Source organism: Protobothrops mucrosquamatus, unplaced genomic scaffold (assembly GCF_001527695.2).
Source record: "Protobothrops mucrosquamatus isolate PMUCROS unplaced genomic scaffold, P.Mucros_1.0 scaffold744, whole genome shotgun sequence".
Taxonomy (NCBI): domain Eukaryota; kingdom Metazoa; phylum Chordata; class Lepidosauria; order Squamata; family Viperidae; genus Protobothrops; species Protobothrops mucrosquamatus.
The window spans coordinates 308,398-329,198 of NW_015387015.1; the positions used below are offsets into that span (position 1 = coordinate 308,398).

Sequence of the window (20,801 nt, forward strand, 5' to 3'; positions counted from 1 at the left end):
ATTGCAACCATTGGGAAGCTGCAACTTCTAGGACAGTTCATAGTTACTACTCATTCAGCATCACCGTAACTTTGAACAGTCATTGAACCAAGTGGTTATAACCTGTGGACTAGGGGCTTTCAGTTTGAACAAAGGTGAAGAATGGCTATTTATATTTCAGCTTGAATTTTTCTCTTATTTGTTTAGCTATGAACCTTCCCTACGAGTCCAACTGTCTAAATGCTGTAAGATTTTGAGGAAACCACGATGTATATCGTTACTTCAAAATATCTTAATAATTGCTGGCATTCGTGTTCTCTCAATACAGGAAGCAAAGAGAAAAATAGATGCTACCAGTATTTAGTAGTCTTGGATTTATTTGTGTTATAAATTCATGTTATAGATCACATTACCCTTGATTCTTATAGTTTAAATAATATGATTATAACATATAATCACAGTGGAAAAAAATAGGACAGTATAAATGTTTGGCTAGTTGAGGTTATATGTGGTTTATTTCCCTTTTCCTTTTGAATACTATATATTAATAATTTATATTCAGAAGGTTCAGTCCAGTAAATTGTATGTTGTGCTAAAATAGCTTTTAAAAACTTTTTTTTAAAAAAAGAATTTTTTCCATATTTCCAAGATGATAATTGGTTTTGGCTGCAATTGTCATGTACTTTTATTATTTCAGATTTATACTATGGTGGAGAAGCTTTCTCTGTAGAGCAGCCACAGTCTTTTACTTGTCCATATTGTGGAAAAATGGGTTATACGGAAACATCTCTTCAAGAGCACGTTACTTCAGAACACGCAGAAACATCAACAGAAGTGGTAATTATAATAGCCATACTCCCGAATTAATAACAGAAATTAATATTTTTTTGTTGTGAGGTGGCCCAGGTTTCTTTGCACAGTTTGTGAGGTATAAATGCCTTAAAATAATATAAAGCACATACTTTTCCTGTTGTCCTGTTAGAGGAAAACAATAGGTAACAGAATCTTTACATTTAAAATTCATTGATTTATCTCCAAACGTAGACGGCGCAAACTGTTGCTTTTACATGGGAAAAGATAAATGAAGGTAAAGGCTTACTATTCTGTAAACAATGTATGATTATGAGAAATAGGTTTATCATTAGAGTAAGCCTTAGAGTCAGTGAAAAATGCAGACTTGCACTTTGAAAAGCAGTAGTGAAAGCCTTGGAAAAGATACTTCCATGACATGTTTTTATGTACAAATATTAGAATTGTGCAGGCAATTGTTTTTTTTCTTTGGCCCTCTATGGAAACAAAAGTTGGATTTGAGACATAAATGACTAGTCTCATATTTGGACACATTATGTGAAGACCCAGCTCACTTGAGAAATAAATAATGCTGAGAAAAGTGGAAGGAAAGAGAAGAGGACAGCCAGCAGTGAATGTACCTTTTGGGGATCTTGAGGGATCATTCTAGAGATGTATCTATGTGGTCACTTAAGAGTCAACACCAAGTCAGTCAATTATTTCATTTACGTTATTGCATACATTCCTGTTATCCTACCCTGTCTATATTGTTGTATTTAGACTCCTCATGTTTTACTGAGGAGTTTATGAGATTCAGAAAAATAGTGCACATATATGATAGTTTTGATAATTTGATTGGTGATTTTTTTGAGTTGGGGCATCTAGGAAAAAAAATGGTTCGCTAATTTAGTTTACATTAACATCCATAGAGTTTCTTTGTTCCATTATAAGCAAGAGTTTAAAAGAACATTGTTTACTTTTACTTTCTTAAGGCTGATGAAATAATAGAAGGTATTAGTGTTACACATGTTAGAATCTATTTGCATGTAAACACCTTAGTAATAAGAGAACAAAGTCTTTATAGGTAAGTACTGAGATGCACATTTCAAATAAATATTTGGTGTTGGATTTGAGTGGCAGTCAATTAAAGAAACTTCCTTGTATGACCTCTTTCCCTTCGATTATATAACTTTGTTTATTATGAAAATAACATACATTGTTAGAAAAAGAAACTCTTTTTTATAGGAGCAGCTCAAATGAACTGAATTAGCTCAAAGGCCATCTAGTCTAAAATGTTGTACATATTGTGCCAACTTGCCTGCTTCATTAAAACCCACAAGCAGGATATGAAACCAGTAGCATTCTTCCACACAGGTTCTCTATTTTTGGAAATTGAATTCTGGGATGAAATTTTAAAAGCTATTTTGACTTACTTGTTTATAGCTTTTATTGTCTGTGATTTTTTCTAATCCTTCTTGAAAGTCATCCGAGCTGATGGGTAAATTAAGTTTAGGATTGCCTGTCTTCTAATCATTTCCATGACCAGCTATTGTATATCTCAGTTGTTAGGTGTATATAGAAAGTTATGTTCTTGTTGTAACTCAAACATGCATTTAGTGCATCTGCATGAATAAAGTCTTAGGCTATTTACAGTGAGGCCCAATGTAGAGAATTACAAGAATATGTTAAGGTGGATTATTTCTACCTGCAGAGTTGCCATCAGCGAAATGGCAATGAGAAATTTATATTTTGGCCCAAAGTGCTTGATTCTAATAGTTTTCCCCTGCTGTTTATATCTACATAAAGACATTGGGAACAATTATCCAGAAATTTGGAGTGCTGTCTTACCGGTATATTGATGGCACTGAACTCTACTTCTCCTTTCCATCTGAACCACAAAAAGATTGTACAGAGGCTTGAAAGTTGCCGGGAGCCAGTGGTGGAGCAGATGAGGGCAAAAACCCTGAACCTAGATAAGATAGAAATAATTTGGATAGGAATCTTAAATCAGGAAATTTGGAAAATGTTGTGTTAACAAGATTGGGTTTCTTCTAAAATAACAGATCTATAACTCTCCTTGATTCAAGCCTTATCGTTAGAGGCAGAAATGGCCTGAATGGCATGTCCCAAACTTAGGCTGGCATGCCATTTTCCACCCTATCTATATTGGGATTGCTTAGTTTCAGTGACACCTAATATTTACCATTTCTTGGTTGGTTTACTAAAATGCCCCAAAGTACCGAAAACAGCTACTCAGTTATTATATCGGATGCTAAAATGGCCTATAGGGCCCTGTTTAAGAGTATGATCCTCTCAGGTCCTAAACAGTTTCAGAGTCTGGCAGTTTAAAACCTGCCTCCATAGCATACACCAGGGGTAGTCAACCTTGGCTCTTTTATGACTCGTGGACTTCAACTCAGGAATTCTGGGAGTTGAAGTCCACGAGTCATAAAAGAGCCAAGGTTGACTACCCCTGGCATACACGTATGCCAGGGGGTCTTCAGACTTGGCCCTTTTATGATTTGTGGACTTCAACTCCCAGAATTCCTCAACCAGCGTGCCTGGCTGAGGAATTCTGGAAGTTGAAATCCACAAGTCATAAAAGGGCCAAGTTTGAAGACCTCTGCCCTACGCAGTAAGATCAGTTTGAACAATAGTTTTAGCTCAAGATATAATGGCCAGGAATAGAGCCTTCTCAATAGCGGCAGACCAGTCATGGAACTCTCTCATAAGGAAATGCGTATTCTAGATCAAACTATTGGCTTATTGTTGGTCTGTTGAAGTAACCTTGATTTTAATTTTTGTATTCACATTTTTAAGCACTACAATTTTATTCTGAAAGTGTTTTTTTTTTATTCTTGGTACAGATATTAAATCAATGAAATAAAAATGTTGAGCTTTCCATTTTTGTAATGTTGTTACCTTTGAATATTTTCCTGATTAATCCTTTATTGTAAGAGCATTTTAATAAAAAGACTTAATGCTGCTTTAAGGGCTGATACTGTCATACATAATGATTATAAGGAGGAATTTTTAATACTATACTTGAGATCTCTCTAGGGCAAAGTCTGCATGCATGGCAATTTCTACAGACACTCCTTTTGGCAGGCACAAAGGCCCTTCTTCCAATTTGATTTTTTTATCTATTTAAATTAGAAGGGTGGGCACATTGGAAGGTCCACCCATTTTCTGGAATACCTCTGAGACATATGCAAACATATTAGAAATCCTGAAGAATAAAAACGTAGAAAGTAGTGTAGGCTAATGTTTTATGTAATATGCCCTGGAAATATAAGAAAAACAAATAAATTACACAATAAATACAGCAAACCAGTATCAGTAATGTTTTGTTTGGCTTAATAGTGAATGGATACATAGAACTTTAACACAAAATTACCCAAAAAAAACCTAGATATTTAAAAAATACAAGTGCTTTTTTTGTGCCCCACCTATTTCATCATCTTTAATTTATCAGTTTATGCAGTTGCAGCTTTCAAGAGCTTTGGTTGACGGTGGCAGTAATATTTCATAGTTACTGAATGTTATAAAAATCTGCAGGATGATGTCAAAGCGTAATCATACTGAAATATCTAATTCAAGTGCTCGATTCTCCTTTAGAAATTCACATACTCCTAAATTAATAGATAATAATGGAGCCCAATTGGAAATGGGCTCATTCCAGAAACCATCAGAGGCAGCTGCCACATTTTTTCCACAGCCATCTAGAATCCTCTTTGTCTCTGCAAAATCGACAGTCTGTTTATAAATGATGACTGATGGTCCCNCCCCCCCCCCCCCATGTTATAAACTTTTGTTCCATAATGCTTTGGCAAAGTCACTTCGGAAATCAGGAGTGGCAAAGTTGTTAGATTCTTGCTTAAAAAAATCAGAATTGGATAACAGTTTATTACAGCTATGTATCAGATTTGATGTATAGATTGGCAGTACTGTAAGATGGATGAAATATTTAGTCTTGTATGCATACATTTTTTATCTTTCTTGTGGCAGCTCCTGCTAGAGATTTCTTGCTGTTGAAGACCATAATGCAGGTAGACTTTCTAAACTTTTGTCATTTTCAGATTTGTCCAATATGTGCAGCATTACCTGGAGGAGATCCCAATCACGTAACGGATGACTTTGCAGCTCATCTTACACTGGAACACAGAGCTCCTAGAGATTTAATATCCTTTCTTAAATTAAGAAGAAACAACAGGATAATTATTGTTGAATGTATAAAAGAAGTTAATTTTGAACTAAATTATTCTATTAATATACAGTGTAGGCATTATCCAAGTGAACAAGACTGGAGTTGCTGGCTATGTCCAAGAAGCTGTGGTTGATCACTTTGTGCCGAATGGAGTCCAATGGTTAACTTTAGAATAAGTTTATTTTTGACCCTTAAAGAAAGACTTCAAAATTTTTCATCTAAACAGTTGTGGTTGAAGCATTAGACTGGATTAGGAGAGTCGGGTTAAAATCCCGTTTACCATATTGTTCCCTCAGTGACATTTGGCCAGTCTTTTCTTAGCCCAACATTGTTGTGAGAATTAGGAAGATTCCTAAGAGATCCATATTGAACTCCTAGAAGAAAGATGGAATATACATGTACGGGTATTCCTCGACTTACGACCACTTACGACGTTTGTTAAGTGAGTTTTGCCTCATTTTGTGACCTTTCTTGTTAAGTGAATCACCGCAGTTAATAAGTTAGTAACACGGTGGTGGAGTGAATCTGGCTTTCCCGTTTACTTTGCTTGTCAGAAGGTCGCAAAAGGTGATCACATGACCCCAGGACACGTGCAGCCGTCATAAATATGAGTCAGTATGAATTTTGATCACATGATTTTGGGATGCTACAACAGTCATAAGTATGAAAAACGATCATAAGTCCCTTTTTTAGTGCTGTTGTAACTTCGAGCGGTCACTAAACAAACTGTTGTAAGTCAGGGATTGCCTGTACTAATAAATCCTTATTTGAAGTATTGTTCCTAGGGGACTATTTAGGCCAAGGGTTCCCAGCCGGGGGTGCGAGATGATATTCCAGGGGGTGCGAAAACTTTGGGTTTTCAAAATTACAGTGTATATGCATAATTCGTTGCCATTATTTTGAACTTTTGTAAGGGGTGCGAGAATATATCAGAAGCGTTCTAGGGGCACGGGGTATAGAAAAGGTTGGGAACCACTGATTTAGGTGAATAGTTTTCAGTACAGTAACTGCTGTTGCAAGTTAGTTATAATTATCCAAACTTAGGTGTTCTATAATATATCTGCATTGTTAACATGCTTTCGGTATAGGAAGCAACAAAGAACTGACTGCTGTGATTTAATTTACCAACTATTGTTTAAGCACACAGAGCATATTGTTTAATCAAGAGCTCTTCAGATAAAAAAGGCTAGTTTTTCAACTACAAGGATAACTTTATGGTTTTGTTGTTGATGAGGTTGTTTTTTAGCCACAGTTAAAGTTACTTAAGAGCACAATACAGCAGATTGTTAGATCCAAACCTTTATTTAGATGTGATGATGCCATGATGGAGGTGGTTACTCTTGGAGAGCTGTATGCAACGAGATCTCATTTTAATGTATGCTAATTAGTGCATGTTTAAAATGACAATAAAGTTATTATTCTGTTCTTCTATTCTAGGACGTAAGTAGGGCTATTTTATATGGGCATTTCAAATCATTGCCCATGAAATCTTCAATGTTATTGTAAACCCTCAAGGTGGGGCTCTCTCTTGTCTTCTACTTCATGATGATGATTTATTGTGTAGCTTTGCCTTAGTCTAAGGTTTCTTCTAGTTGTATAACTTTAAATTAAAAATGAATCCATGAAGTAGCATTTAGCTAAATAGTTTTTCTCTTGGTCTTTACAGTTCTTTGGCGAGGGTGGGGGAGCACTAAGGTGTTCTTTGTTTGCAACTCTTGTGTTGACACTTTTTCGTTAACTCACTGGTGACGATGAATCCAGCGGTGTTCGGCATGTACGTAGAATGTTTCACCCAGGTCGAGGATTGGGTGGCCCCCGCGCCCGTAGATCAAACATGCACTTTACTAGCAGTTCCACTGGTGGATTTTCATCATCACAGAGTTCGTATTCTCCAAGCAATAGAGAAGCCATGGATCCTATAGCTGGTAAGGGTTTTATGATTATTTGCATCTTTTCCTCGCACATTGCCGTGTTCTGAATAAAGCAAAACTAATTTCCTAAAAACCAAGGATTTGGTGACCATGTGAAGCAGTCCTGTTTCAATACTGTTAGTTGAAATTATCATTTACCAAGAGTGTCCGTGTCTTAGAGTATCTAGGATTATTTAGGATTACAGTGGCAGTAAAATCTAAAGTTAACGGAAAGGAGTTTTCTGGGTACTGGCCAAGGCCTTGGTTTTGTTAGAGTAGATTTTAGTCTCTTTTCTCTTTTTCTGTTGACAGAGCTTTTATCTCAGTTGTCTGGTGTAAGGCGTTCTGCAGGGGGACAGCTCAATTCCTCTGGCCCTTCGGCGTCTCAGTTACAGCAGCTGCAGATGCAGCTGCAGTTAGAAAGACAACATGCACAGGCAGCAAGGCAACAACTGGAGACTGCACGCAATGCAACGAGGCGTACGAATACTAGCAGTGTCACCACCACTGTTACACAATCTACAGCAACAACCAACACATCTAGCGCAGAAAATAATCAGCAGGCTATCCAGAACTCTCAATTTCTCCTTACCAGGTAATGCATTTCTAGTGAAATGACCATGATTATTCTGTTTTGCTCCATACATGCATAGTTGCCTTTGTGTATTGTGATGTTATCCTTTCCCCCCTGAAGCTTGGTTTTCATTCAGCGGGGAATATCCAGCCAACATTGAGAGTGTGCTTTTTCTATGACTAATTGCATGTGTTAGGGAGATACTGTATGCTTATATTCCAGAGAGCAGCAAGTGGCTTAAAGTAAAGTGGAATACTAGAGGCTGAACATATGTCTTGAAAACTACTCAACAGTCTGAAGACTGTTTATAGATGAAAGGTTTGGCAGTTGTCTGAAGCTGAAGTTTAACATTTTGTTCAACTTGGTTTTGTGGGTGTATAATTTTTATTGATTAAAATTTGCCCAATAAGCTCCCACACAAACGCATTAGTGATTTATCATGGATATATCATTACAAGTAAATATGAATAATTTGTTTTCTGTAGCATGTTTTTTTTAAGAATTGTTACATTCCTTGATATTGGCATCAACATAATAAATTTTGAAGTCGTATTATGTATTTTTTAAACAATCTAGAAAATCTAGAAAAAGGAGAAGAACCACATAGGCACAAATACACACACACACACACACACACACACACACACAATATATATATATATTTAGCATTTAAAACATCTTTAAAGAGTAAACTTTATGAATTAGAGTAAATTTCAATACGTGCACATATGTGTGCATAGAGAACTGTTTTAAATAGTTGAGTCAAATAATAATACAGATCGTCCTCGCTTAATGACAGATCATTTAATTTAAGTTACAGTGGACCTCAGAAAAGTTACCTTAAAGCCTGTTTCTCCTCCACACACACACACCACACATCGTGGTCATGTGATTTTCACTTCAGGCGTTTGGCAGCCAGCTCCATTCACAACCAGTTGTAGCATTCAGTGGTCATGTGACCAAGATTTACATTATTGTGCCACCAAAAACCACCCATTTTCAGAAAGTGAACCATGCGATTCACTTAACAACCATGGAAAGTTGCTTTAGGGCCATTGTAAAAATGGTCACAAAATCGAGTCAGGTCATCTACTTAATGACTGCAACAATTTACAATGAAAATTCCGGGCTCAGTTGCAGTTGTTAAGTGAGGACTACCTGTTTTTTTAAAAAAAAGCATGTGACAACAAAGGCTTAGATGTAGATAGGTACTATGAATTTCTATATACAGTCACAATAATATAGTCGTGATCTGTATAGAATGCATCATATTCTAAAGCAAATCTGTATGTGAAAGCTGTCCTTTGTCTATTTGGACAGCAACTTTACAGGATTTAAGAGGATCAAGGGCCCAAATGCTACCGCCAGTTGATAATACCACTATTTTTTGGTAAAAAATATGGAGAACCAAATGTCATATCACAAATTACATTGTAAAGAAGCAAGTAGGAAAATATTTCCTTTTTAAACATCACTACTATTAATCTAAAAGTATTTTTTAATGAAAGAATATCAAATGTAGATGCTAATACAGTAAGTAGAATTACAACACAAACTTATCATCTTAAATTTACAAGTAGAACTATTGGGATCTCTTTATCTATTTATTTTAAAATGATTCTTTATCTTGTGCCCAATCATATTAGTTATAATGTTTATATCACTTATGTTGTTAGGAAATATTACCTGAAGGTTCCCCCAAACCCAAAGGGATTCCATATAGTATAACAGCATTAGTATAATTGCATTAGTAGCCCCTCTTAGTTTTCTTGGGCCTCAACAGAATCACCGGTCACATCATCTAGAAAATCCTCAGAGCATTCAGGATTTCCTGACTGTCTGGCCCAGATCACCCAGATGGATCCACTGTTTCTCCAGGATTTAGGCTCAATCAACTCAAACCTCACTAGGGAATGATCTGTCAGTGACAATGGAGTATCTCACTTTACCTTCTCCCCACTACCAGCATCTCGCTCCCAATCTGCTCTGACTTTCAACCCAAGTCGAGATGTGATCTGTAATTCTTGTTAGGCCCATACATATGAAACCAATCCCACAATGGTCACAATGGTAATGAAGTCGGAGCTATTATTTAATGAGAAACCACAAGACTCTTGTTCTGTTTAATGGTCATCTGTGCCTTCACACACGTGGCTTTGCTCCATGCAAAGAATTTTGGGAAACTATTTAAGCTGAGCTTCTTGGCAGGACACTGTTGCCCTCCCCATGTATATTTGCAGTCCTTGGCTTTGCTAAATTCCTCAGTTCCTAGATTTCCACTGCTGCCACATTCAGTGATGGTAGNGGCGGCTCGCCGCTCGCTCCCCCCCCGGCGCTGCGCTCCGCCTGCTTGCCCAGCTCATTGCTGCTGCGGACGCCGCCGCCAGGCAAGCAGGCGCAGCGCAGCGCCAGGGGAGGGGGAGCAAGCGGCGAGCCGTAGCCAAGCGCGAGGGGGAATGCCAGAAGCCTCGCGCGAAGGGGGGAGGCCTGGTGACGCTGCGCCCTGCCGGGCGCTCACTGACAGGGCCGGGGGGGCGAGGCGGCCAGGGAGGAACAGCCAAAATGCCCCCTCGGCTTATGCGCGGGTCACCAATTTTTCCCAGTTCTCTGTGGGAAAATCGGTCCCTCGGCTTATACTCGGGTCGACTTATACTTGAGTATATACGGTAATTCGTTGCCATTATTTTGAACTTTTGTAAGGGGTGCGAGAATATATCAGAAGCGTTCTAGGGGCACGGGGTATAGAAAAGGTTGGGAACCATTGATTTAGGTGAATAGTTTTCAGTACAGTAACTGCTGTTGCAAGTTAGTTATAATTATCCAAACTTAGGTGTTCTATAATATATCTGCATTGTTAACATGCTTTCGGTATAGGAAGCAACAAAGAACTGACTGCTGTGATTTAATTTACCAACTATTGTTTAAGCACACAGAGCATATTGTTTAATCAAGAGCTCTTCAGATAAAAAAGGCTAGTTTTTCAACTACAAGGATAACTTTATGGTTTTGTTGTTGATGAGGGTGCTTTTTAGCCACAGTTCAAGTTACTTAAGAGCACAATACAGCAGATTGTTAGATCCAAATCTTTATTTAGATGTGATGATGCCATGATGGAGGTGGTTACTCTTGGAGAGCTGTATGCAACGAGATCTCATTTTAATGTATGCTAATTAGTGCATGTTTAAAAGGACAATAAAGTTATTATTCTATTCTTCTATTCTAGGACACAAGTAGGGCTATTTTATATGGGCATTTCAAATCATTGCCCATGAAATCTTCAAAGTTATTGTAAACCCTCAAGGTGGGGCTCTCTCTTGTCTTTTACTTCATGATGATGATTTATTGTATAGCTTTGCCTTAGTCTAAGGTTTCTTCTAATTGTATAACTTTAAATTAAAAATGAATCCATGAAGTAGCATTTAGCTAAATAGTTTTTCTCTTGGTCTTTACAGTTCTTTGGCGAGGGTGGGGGAGCACTAAGGTGTTCTTTGTTTGCAACTCTTGTGTTGACGCTTTTTCGTTAACTCACTGGTGACGATGAATCCAGCGGTGTTCGGCATGTACGTAGAATGTTTCACCCAGGTCGAGGATTGGGTGGCCCCCGCGCCCGTAGATCAAACATGCACTTTACTAGCAGTTCCACTGGTGGATTTTCATCATCACAGAGTTCGTATTCTCCAAGCAATAGAGAAGCCATGGATCCTATAGCTGGTAAGGGTTTTATGATTATTTGCATCTTTTCTTCGCACATTGCCGTGTTCTGAATAAAGCAAAACTAATTTCCTAAAAACCAAGGATTTGGTGACCATGTGAAGCAGTCCTGTTTCAATACTGTTAGTTGAAATTATCATTTACCAAGAGTGTCCGTGTCTTAGAGTATCTAGGATTATTTAGGATTACAGTGGCAGTAAAATCTAAAGTTAACGGAAAGGAGTTTTCTGGGTACTGGCCAAGGCCTTGGTTTTGTTAGAGTAGATTTTAGTCTCTTTTCTCTTTTTCTGTTGACAGAGCTTTTATCTCAGTTGTCTGGTGTAAGGCGTTCTGCAGGGGGACAGCTCAATTCCTCTGGCCCTTCAGCGTCTCAGTTACAGCAGCTGCAGATGCAGCTGCAGTTAGAAAGACAACATGCACAGGCAGCAAGGCAACAACTGGAGACTGCACGCAATGCAACGAGGCGTACGAATACTAGCAGTGTCACCACCACTGTTACACAATCTACAGCAACAACCAACACATCTAGCGCAGAAAATAATCAGCAGGCTATCCAGAACTCTCAATTTCTCCTTACCAGGTAATGCATTTTAGTGAGATGACCATGATTATTTTGTTTTGCTCCATACATGCATAGTTGCCTTTGTGTATTGTGATGTTATCCTTTCCCCCCTGAAGCTTGGTTTTCATTCAGCGGGGAATATCCAGCCAACATTGAGAGTGTGCTTTTTCTATGACTAATTGCGTGTGTTAGGGAGATACTGTATGCTTATATTCCAGAGAGCAGCAAGTGGCTTAAAGTAAAGTGGAATACTAGAGGCTGAACATATGTCTTGAAAACTACTCAACAGTCTGAAGACTGTTTATAGATGAAAGGTTTGGCAGTTGTGTGAAGCTGAAGTTTAAATTTTGTTCAACTTGGTTTTGTGGGTGTATAAGTTTTATTGATTAAAATTTGCCCAATAAGCCCCCACACAAACGCATTAGTGATTTATCATGGATATATCATTACAAGTAAATATGAATAATTTGTTTTCTGTAGCATGCTTTTTTAAGAATTGTTACATTCCTTGATATTGGCATCAACATAATAAATTTTGAAGTCGTATTATGTATTTTTTAAACAATCTAGAAAATCTAGAAAAAGGAAAAGAACCACATAGGCACAAATACACACACACACACACACACAAATATATATATTTAGCATTTAAAACATCTTTAAAGAGTAAACTTTATGAATTAGAGTAAATTTCAATACGTGCACATATGTGTGCATAGAGAACTGTTTTAAATAGTTGAGTCAAATAATAATACAGATCGTCCTCGCTTAATGACAGATCACTTAATTTAAGTTACAGTGGACCTCAGAAAAGTTACCTTAAAGCCTGTTTCTCCTCCACACACCACACATCGTGGTCATGTGATTTCCACTTCAGGCGTTTGGCAGCCAGCTCCATTCACAAACCAGTTGTAGCATTCAGTGGTCATGTGACCATGATTTACATTATTGTGCCACCAAAAACCACCCATTTTCAGAAAGTGAACCATGCGATTCACTTAACAACCATGGAAAGTTGCTTTAGGGCCATTGTAAAAATGGTCACAAAATCGAGTCAGGTCAGGTGGTGATCTACTTAATGACTGCAACAATTTACAATGAAAATTCCGGGCTCAGTTGCAGTTGTTAAGTGAGGACTACCTGTTTTTTAAAAAAAAGCATGTGACAACAAAGGCTTAGATGTAGATAGGTACTATGAATTTATATATACTGTACAGTCACAATAATATAGTCGTGATCTGTATAGAATGCATCATATTTTCAGCAAATCTATACGTGAAAGCTGTCCTTTGTCTATTTGGACAGCAACTTTACAGGATTTAAGAGCATCAACGGCCTAAATGCTACCGCCGGTTGGCAATACCTGTATTTTTTGGTAAAAAATATGGAGAACCAAATGTCATATCACAAATTACATCATAAAGAAGCAAGTAGGAAAATATTTCCTTTTTAAACATCACTACTATTAATCTAAAAGTATTTTTCAATGAAAGAATATCAAATGTAGATGCTAATACAGTATGTAGAATTACAACACAAATATATCATCTTAAATTTACAAGTAGAACTATTGGGATCTCTTTATCTATTTATTTTAAAATGATTCTTTATCTTGTACCCAGTCATATTAGTTATAATGTTTATATCACTTATGTTATTAGGAAACATTACCTGAAGGTTCCCCCAAACCCAAAGGGATTCCGTATAGTATAACGGCATTAGTATAATTGCATTAGTAGCCCCTCTTAGTTTTCTTGGGCCTCAACAGAATCACCGGTCACATCATCTAGAAAATCCTCAGAGCATTCAGGATTTCCTGACTGTCTGGCCCAGATCACCCAGATGGATCCACTGTTTCTCCAGGATTTAGGCTCAATCAACTCAAACCTCACTAGGGAATGATCTGTCAGTGACAATGGATTATCTCACTTTACCTTCTCCCCACTACCAGCATCTCGCTCCCAATCTGCTCTGACTTTCAACCCAAGTCGAGATGTGATCTGTAATTCTTGTTGGGCCCATACATATGAAACCAATCCCACAATGGTCACAATGGTAATGAAGTCAGAGCTATTATTTAATGAGAAACAACAAGACTCTTGTTCTGTTTAATGGTCATCTGTGCCTTCACACACGTGGCTTTGCTCCATGCAAAGAATTTTGGGAAACTATTTAAGCTGAGCTTCTTGGCAGGACACTGTTGCCCTCCCCATGTATATTTGCAGTCCTTGGCTTTGCTAAATTCCTCAGTTCCTAGATTTCCACTGCTGCCACATTCAGTGATGGTAGAGGTATCTACAGTGGTATAGGCAGATGGGTTCTATGCATATAGAAATGTTCAGTGGAAGAGCTACAGTTAAAGCAACACAGTTTGTTGTTAATCCATTATCAAATTTACGGTAGCTTTGTATAGCTTTATGAGGAGGGGCAGATTGCATTATGTTAAAACAACAGCAAAACTATAAGCATCTGCTCTGACTTGGATATCTAGCTGATAATGTTTCACAAACATGGAAGGTGTGGACAAGCCAGCAACTCTACAAATATGTTGGGAAGAAGCCCTCCTCAAGCAAATGCAGTCAGAAGTTGCTGTAGCTCTGGTGAAGTGACCATGAACAGCTGATGGAGCAGGTAAGTTTGTCAGCTGATAACAAAATAGTGCCAGCAGCCAATAAGAGAATAATTGCTAAGGGACAGGTAAGAAATTCCTAAGAAGTAGATTTTGAATTTTGATTTTTTAAAAAATATTTTACTAACTAGAGCAGAGATAGATCGATCATGTCTCAGAGGCAACTATAATTGATATTGGTTCAAGAAAATGTGGTCTCTGAATTGAAAATGATAATGTTGCTGGCAAGAAAACAGTGGAAGTCTCCAATACTGATTGTAGGTTTGGTATTTCAAGACTACAACCGTAGAGGCCAGGTGTTGGCCAATTTGAATCACTAGGTTATTCGACCAGAAATGTAGCCATAGTATGTACTCCCAAAGAGAACTTCTCAATTGGGACCATGGATTTCAGAAAGCCTGGAAGGTAGGAAGCATACATTGCCGATACTTTGGACAAATATTTCCCTTCTCCAGAACAATAAACAGTGAGAATAATCATAGGTAGAGGAGAGTTTATCTTGTATTTTGGAAAAAGTAGATGAAATCTAACTGGCTTTTCCTAAGTGAGCAAACATGCTGAGAAAAATGGACAGGACAACGAGATAGAAGAAGGATAGGATGGAAGAATTAGAGAAGGAATCTAAAAGGAAATAAAAATTCGTGAAAATAAGCTGATTTGGGGTCAGAAAGATGAGAGAACACCTCTCTGAATTGGTGCCAAAGCAGCAGTTAGAAAAGATATAATGGAGTTTAGCCAAGGCAAGAAGGAAGTGGCATTTTCACCAAACGCTCAGCTGGGGAACTTTCCAGGATGATGCTTTGTGCAGGCACAAACCCATGAGTGATGCACAGAGACCACAAAGAATAACCTTTTTCTCTATTCAGGCCCAAAGTAATCATACTTCTCAATAAACCTCAGTTAACCCCCACTATACATATTGGATGTAATCTTGAATGTTTGATTTTTCTTCTTCAATTTTGTGTGTGTGTGTGTGTGTGTGTGTGTGTGTGCCACAGTGGATTCTAGTTGTGTAGGCTTGTGTACTCTTTAAGGTGCTCACGCCTCTTCTGTTTGCATTATTGTAACTCATATTTCCTCAAGGAACCTATGATGCATAGGTTCCTGGTAGGATGTCTTCAGCCCCACAATAGTCACACTGTGAGTTGACTTGAACTGAGCAGGAATGAATCACCTAAACTAAATTTATCTGGGACTTCCATGCTTGAACTGAAACTTGACTAGTCTAGCATTTCCCCACTAAACTCAATATCTCTTGTTTTTCAGGATGCAAGGTGATTTGCAAGTTTTAATTGTATTTTATTAATGTTTAACAAAAACATTCAGTTGAACATTCTTTAAGTACTATATGCAGTCTGGAATAAATGTATATGCAAAATATTTTGCAAAAAGCAATTAAACCATAAGCATCTCCATAAGAAAGGAGTCCCAGAGATAGGGGACCAGCAGTGAGAAAGCCTTCTGCTACCCAACAGCCTGAAAGGTTAGATCACCTCAGATAAGGGAAAGATCACCTTCCTCAAATAGAAGAAAACCAAAATAAATATCTTAAAATTGTCCCTTGAAAATATTAAACAGTAAGGGGGCAAAGAGTCTTCCCCTCCTCCTTGCTAAAAAAATACATCTCCTCCAGATCTTCCTCAACTCTTGGTGTCAATAGTGAGCTTACAGCAGGGGCCTTCAAACTTGGCCCTTTTGTGACTTGTGGACTTCAACTCCCAGAATTCCTCATGGCTGGCTGAGGAATTCTGGGAGTTGAAGTCCACAAGTCATAAAAGGGCCAAGTTTAAAGACCCCTGGCTTACAGGATCAAAAGGTAGAAGCTCTGGTTATTAGTCATAAACCACAAGAAACTATTGACTACTGTTGCTCCCTTTCCCTTATGGAAATAATACGCAAGCGAGGCCTAGAAACAAACTTTGGATTTGTTTTTTCTTCTTGACCCCCCATCCCACATAATTTATATACAGTAAAAGACTTGTGTGGCTGCCTGCATTAGAACAGCAACTCTGGCCAGCTTATTGACGTACATATTAAACGCAAAGCTTCTACAATTCTAATATCCCTCCTCAGAGCCTGACGTGGGTTTTTAGACTTATTAGTCCTACGGCGTAACGCACCCGATCCTTTTCAGCTATATCTTGTTCCATCTTTTATGCAGGTTGAATGATCCCAAGATGTCTGAAGTAGAGCGTCAGTCAATGGAGAGTGAGCGGGCTGACCGCAGCCTGTTTGTTCAAGAGCTCCTATTGTCCACTTTGATGCGGGAAGAAAGCTCATCCTCTGACGAGGATGAACGTGGGGAGGTTGCCGATTTTGGTGCTATGGGCTGTGTAGATATTATGCCTTTAGATGTTGCTTTAGAAAATCTAAATTTAAAAGAGAGTAATAAAGGAAATGAGCCTCCTCCACCTCCTCTTTGATGACATCCCACTTCGCAGACAATGTCCTCTGTGCTGTATTTGCCAATGAAAGTGGACAACAACTATCTTGGGTTTGTTTTGGTGATTGTAATTTCAGGTCTGTCACTCTTGTTACATTGTGTACATTCAAAGGAAGAGAGAGAAAAAGATATATATGATAATCATTTCCACTTAAAATAATTTTTACTTCTAGCAGGTAAATGTAGGTTTCGGCGCAGAGGGGAATCCTCTGTGCTCTGTACTTTTGACATGCAAAAAGGCTCTCCTAATACTCCACATTCAAACTGAAGAGGAAAAAAAAAAGAAATCTCTAATGAAGCTGCTGTGTGTATTTATGAATATTAATGAATAAAAACTGCTTGGATGGTTTACCTTTACTGCATGAGGTTTTTTGCAGCGTGCATGAGTTTTAGTGACCTTGTCATTTAAAAACACTTTTAAATACAAGGGAGTAAAACTACAAACAACTCCCTTCCCCCCCCCAAGCTTTCCTATTATTCAAAGGTTACAAGACGAAGACGTTCGTGTGCTCATTTAGTGACGTGTGACCATCAAGTAGCTTTTGAATAATGTATATCGGAACCACCTTTTTCTCGTGTGCTGTTGGCACATCACGCAAGCTCTGCAGTGGGACTGCTTGTTGTTTTTCAAGGTGTGGCATTTTGCTCAGTGTGTCTTTTAATGTTGCCCTCTTTTAACCATCAAACTTAACGTATGGAATAAATCAGCCTAGTTTTTATGCATCGCCGGGAAACACAAAAGCAAGACCCCACTGCCAAGCTTGGCAACAGGAACTTTTGTGTACCTTGGAATCAACATAACTTTGTTCAGCTTCGTTTGAAAGGAGGTTTTCTTGCCTTCTTTTTATGGTTGTTTTTTTTTAAAAAAAAAAATCAAACTGTTAACACATGTTTTATTCAGGTGTAGATGGTTCATTTATTCACTGTCTTAAAGTAAAAGTTAACCTGGATCAGAATTGTCTTCTTTTAAAACGTTCACAGTCTTGGTCATATGCCTAGTTATTTATGTATTTGCTTCCTAGTTGCAGAGACTTGTCAGTATCAGGAGAGCTTAAGATGATTCCCAGACTTTTGTCAATATATTGCAACTGCATTCTTAATGCTAATTCCAGCACCTTTTAATTTATTATTTCTTCGTTTTTTTTCTGGCATAAAACATTTTTTTTTTTTTAAAAAAAAAAGCCTTTTAATGGAATCATGCCACCTACATGCCTATACTATTAATCCTGTATGTATAAAATGTACAGTGTTTTGTGCATAGACTTTCATAATAACCCCGAGGCAGGGACAGGTGGGGGTATTGTGGTTAGGGAGGGATGGAGGGTGGGGTTGTGGGAAAGGGAATGTAAAGTTAGACAATAAAGACAAAATTGCACACCGCTTCTGGTTAAATCTAAACTAGGCTTAGACCACAATCATGTTTCTGCCTGGTTCTCTCACTTTCTTCACCCCTCGTTTGCCTGTATATTCTTCCACTTCTGCCACGTTACAAGCTTTTTAAAATAAAATAAAAAATCCAGATTCAAATAGCAGGATAGAGTCTTGACATGGATGCTACTCTAAAATGGTAAAATCTATTGACAGCTGTCAGTTTTGACTCCAATTATTTCTTTATAAAATACAGTACTAGTTTTGTTTTTCTCTTGACTCTTTGAAACTGAATGTTCTAAAGGGGGGAATTCTATAGCTACCCTCTGGTTAACTTGGGTGTTTAACCCGGTAGGGTTTTTAAAAAACTGTTGAGGATTTTAAAAACCAGTTTTCAAGCTGTAGTCTTTTCAAACACACCTGCACATTACAGTAAGACCCACAGTTCAATAAAGCATTTTCAAGACTGTTTGTTCAGTTGATTCTTTGATGTTGCTGTGTTATCGAAACAAATTGATTCTAGGCAGGTCTCTACAATGATGCTTTAAGTAGGCTTACACTGGAGAAAGTCTTGGTTCTCTCACTCTCGCTCTCCCTGAACACACAACTTTGTTTTAAACTTTGGACACAGATTGGAAAATACATAAAAAGACTGTATGTGATTTGTTGAGGCTTGCTTGCTGACTATAGAAGATGTGTTCTGTTCTGACCACAAATGTTTCATTCTTTCACTAGATACATCGAAATTAAGATGCTACATTAACACCATATGCTCATTTAAAGTATTTCAATGTTGTAGGAGCTTGTGGCCAGGGGCTTTCAAATGTTTTGGGGTTTTTACTTCATGTAATTTTGTAAATAAGTACTTATCCTGTTTTAGAATGCTGTTAACAACAAGTCTCTTTAAAAAGCATGAAATGGAGGCAATAAAAGCTCCACAAAAGCATAAAATTGGATCTTATTGGAAATCTTGGAATATGAAGCAAGTCACCTCACAAAGTAGTTGTGGGGAAAATAGGAAGAGTATTATATACGTTTGCCACCTTGAGTTATTTAGAAAAATAATACACGCGAGGTAAAAATAAATACGTAAATAAAGTCCTTAAGCATCAACCTAAGGTAATGCTCCCCGAGGAGCGTTTCCAGAAATGAGCTACACTTAAAAAGCCATCCATCAATATTGTCTAACTTCAAATCGTGAATGGGCAGATTCATGGCACTGAAAGTTTCTACTCTAAAATGAACTCAATACTCTTCTAATTTGAATTGGCTGAGCCATTCAATGAATTCTAGAGTGTCACAAGACACAAAAGATCTACTGACTGTACTAGGTTGGTTATTACGTTCTTTTTAATTGCAGTTTGCTGTTAAGAAATTGGGCAAGTGAAATTCTCATATTCTCTTTTGACAAAAACTGAAAAAGCTCAGCTTCTCATTTTTAATTAGGAATACATTTAATTTAACACATTCTTAGATTATGTACTGGGTCTTTGGTTGGTTCTGTTGTCTTATTCCCATGAATAACGCCTATTTTTGACAATTCAACACAGTATTGTCAGTTGCCTCATTTCAGAATGATAACGATATTTGACAGTTAAAATATTTAATTGATTTAAAATCTTACAGAGAAGGTTGTCAAAATTAGTATGACTTTTCAGAGCTTGTATAATCATTCGATTTGAAAGTACAGCTATTCGTTTTTACCTGTATCAGGGTAGCCTTATGACCCTGGATTACTTTTTAAGATAAATTTTATTTACAAAATGGTTCAGAAATGTTAGTTTGCATCAGATAAAACCTAGGAATTCAAGTCAAAAGACCGTTTTTTTCATTTAATGCAAGCAGTAATTTCCTCTCTTGTCAGCTTCAATTTTTAGCTTATTGGCACAAGAGAGATCATATGTGAATTAAACTCCTTCTTCATGATGGGTTTCAACAGGATTCAGTTACAACCAAACAAGTTTTTGTTTTGAATTTCTCACAGCAGCAGTGTCTCACTAAAACAACATGTTTAATTTTGGATGATTTCCTCTATATGTATGGAAAATAGAGAAAAATCTTATCTCTACTTTGTGATTGTATAGTGCTGTTCCAGTAATTTAGATCAAATATTTTTAAAGATGCATCTGTAGTTTCTCACACCACTGCATTTTGCACCAGCTGAAGCGTTCAAATACTGTCAAAGACAGCTCCATGTAGAGCATGTTGCAGTAGTCTAATTGGGAAGTGACCAAGGCATGTGTGACTAAGCAGGGCCTCCTGGTCCAGGAATGGTGCACATGTAACTGCAACCTCATCCAAATGGAAGGTCTAAAGAGATTGGGGGGGTGGTGGTGGTCCTAAAACCTAGAGTTACTCCATTCTGCTTGGATTGCGTTGAAGCCTGTTGTTCCCCATCACTTCCCCTGTAACTTCCTGAGAATGATTCTTCCATGGCATGAAATAGCTTTTCATCTTCACATTAGGCTATCATACTGATACCTTACCCAGAGACTTCATGTTTATTTATTAATTAGACTTGTATAGCCTCGCATCTCACCAGGAGCAACTCTGGTGTTCGTGTTGATGTTAGAAATAGGAGATGAAAGTACCAAAGCCTTGTGGTACCCCAAGCAGAGACTGTGGCCTA

General features: G+C 37.7%; 1 protein-coding gene across 1 annotated transcript in view; it reads left to right on the forward strand.

The window, feature by feature from the left end:
• The window catches only part of KCMF1 (potassium channel modulatory factor 1), a 52,003-nt gene extending 34,850 nt beyond the window's left edge, over positions 1-17,153 (forward strand). Inside the window, exons 3-7 of the mRNA XM_015818472.1 lie at positions 677-816; positions 4,848-4,949; positions 6,726-6,900; positions 7,198-7,480; positions 16,523-17,153. Of these exons, the coding sequence (XP_015673958.1) occupies positions 677-816; positions 4,848-4,949; positions 6,726-6,900; positions 7,198-7,480; positions 16,523-16,784 (962 nt within the window). The 3' untranslated portion in view covers positions 16,785-17,153. The remainder of the gene's footprint in view (positions 1-676; positions 817-4,847; positions 4,950-6,725; positions 6,901-7,197; positions 7,481-16,522) is intronic.
• The last annotated feature ends 3,648 nt before the right edge of the window (positions 17,154-20,801 follow it).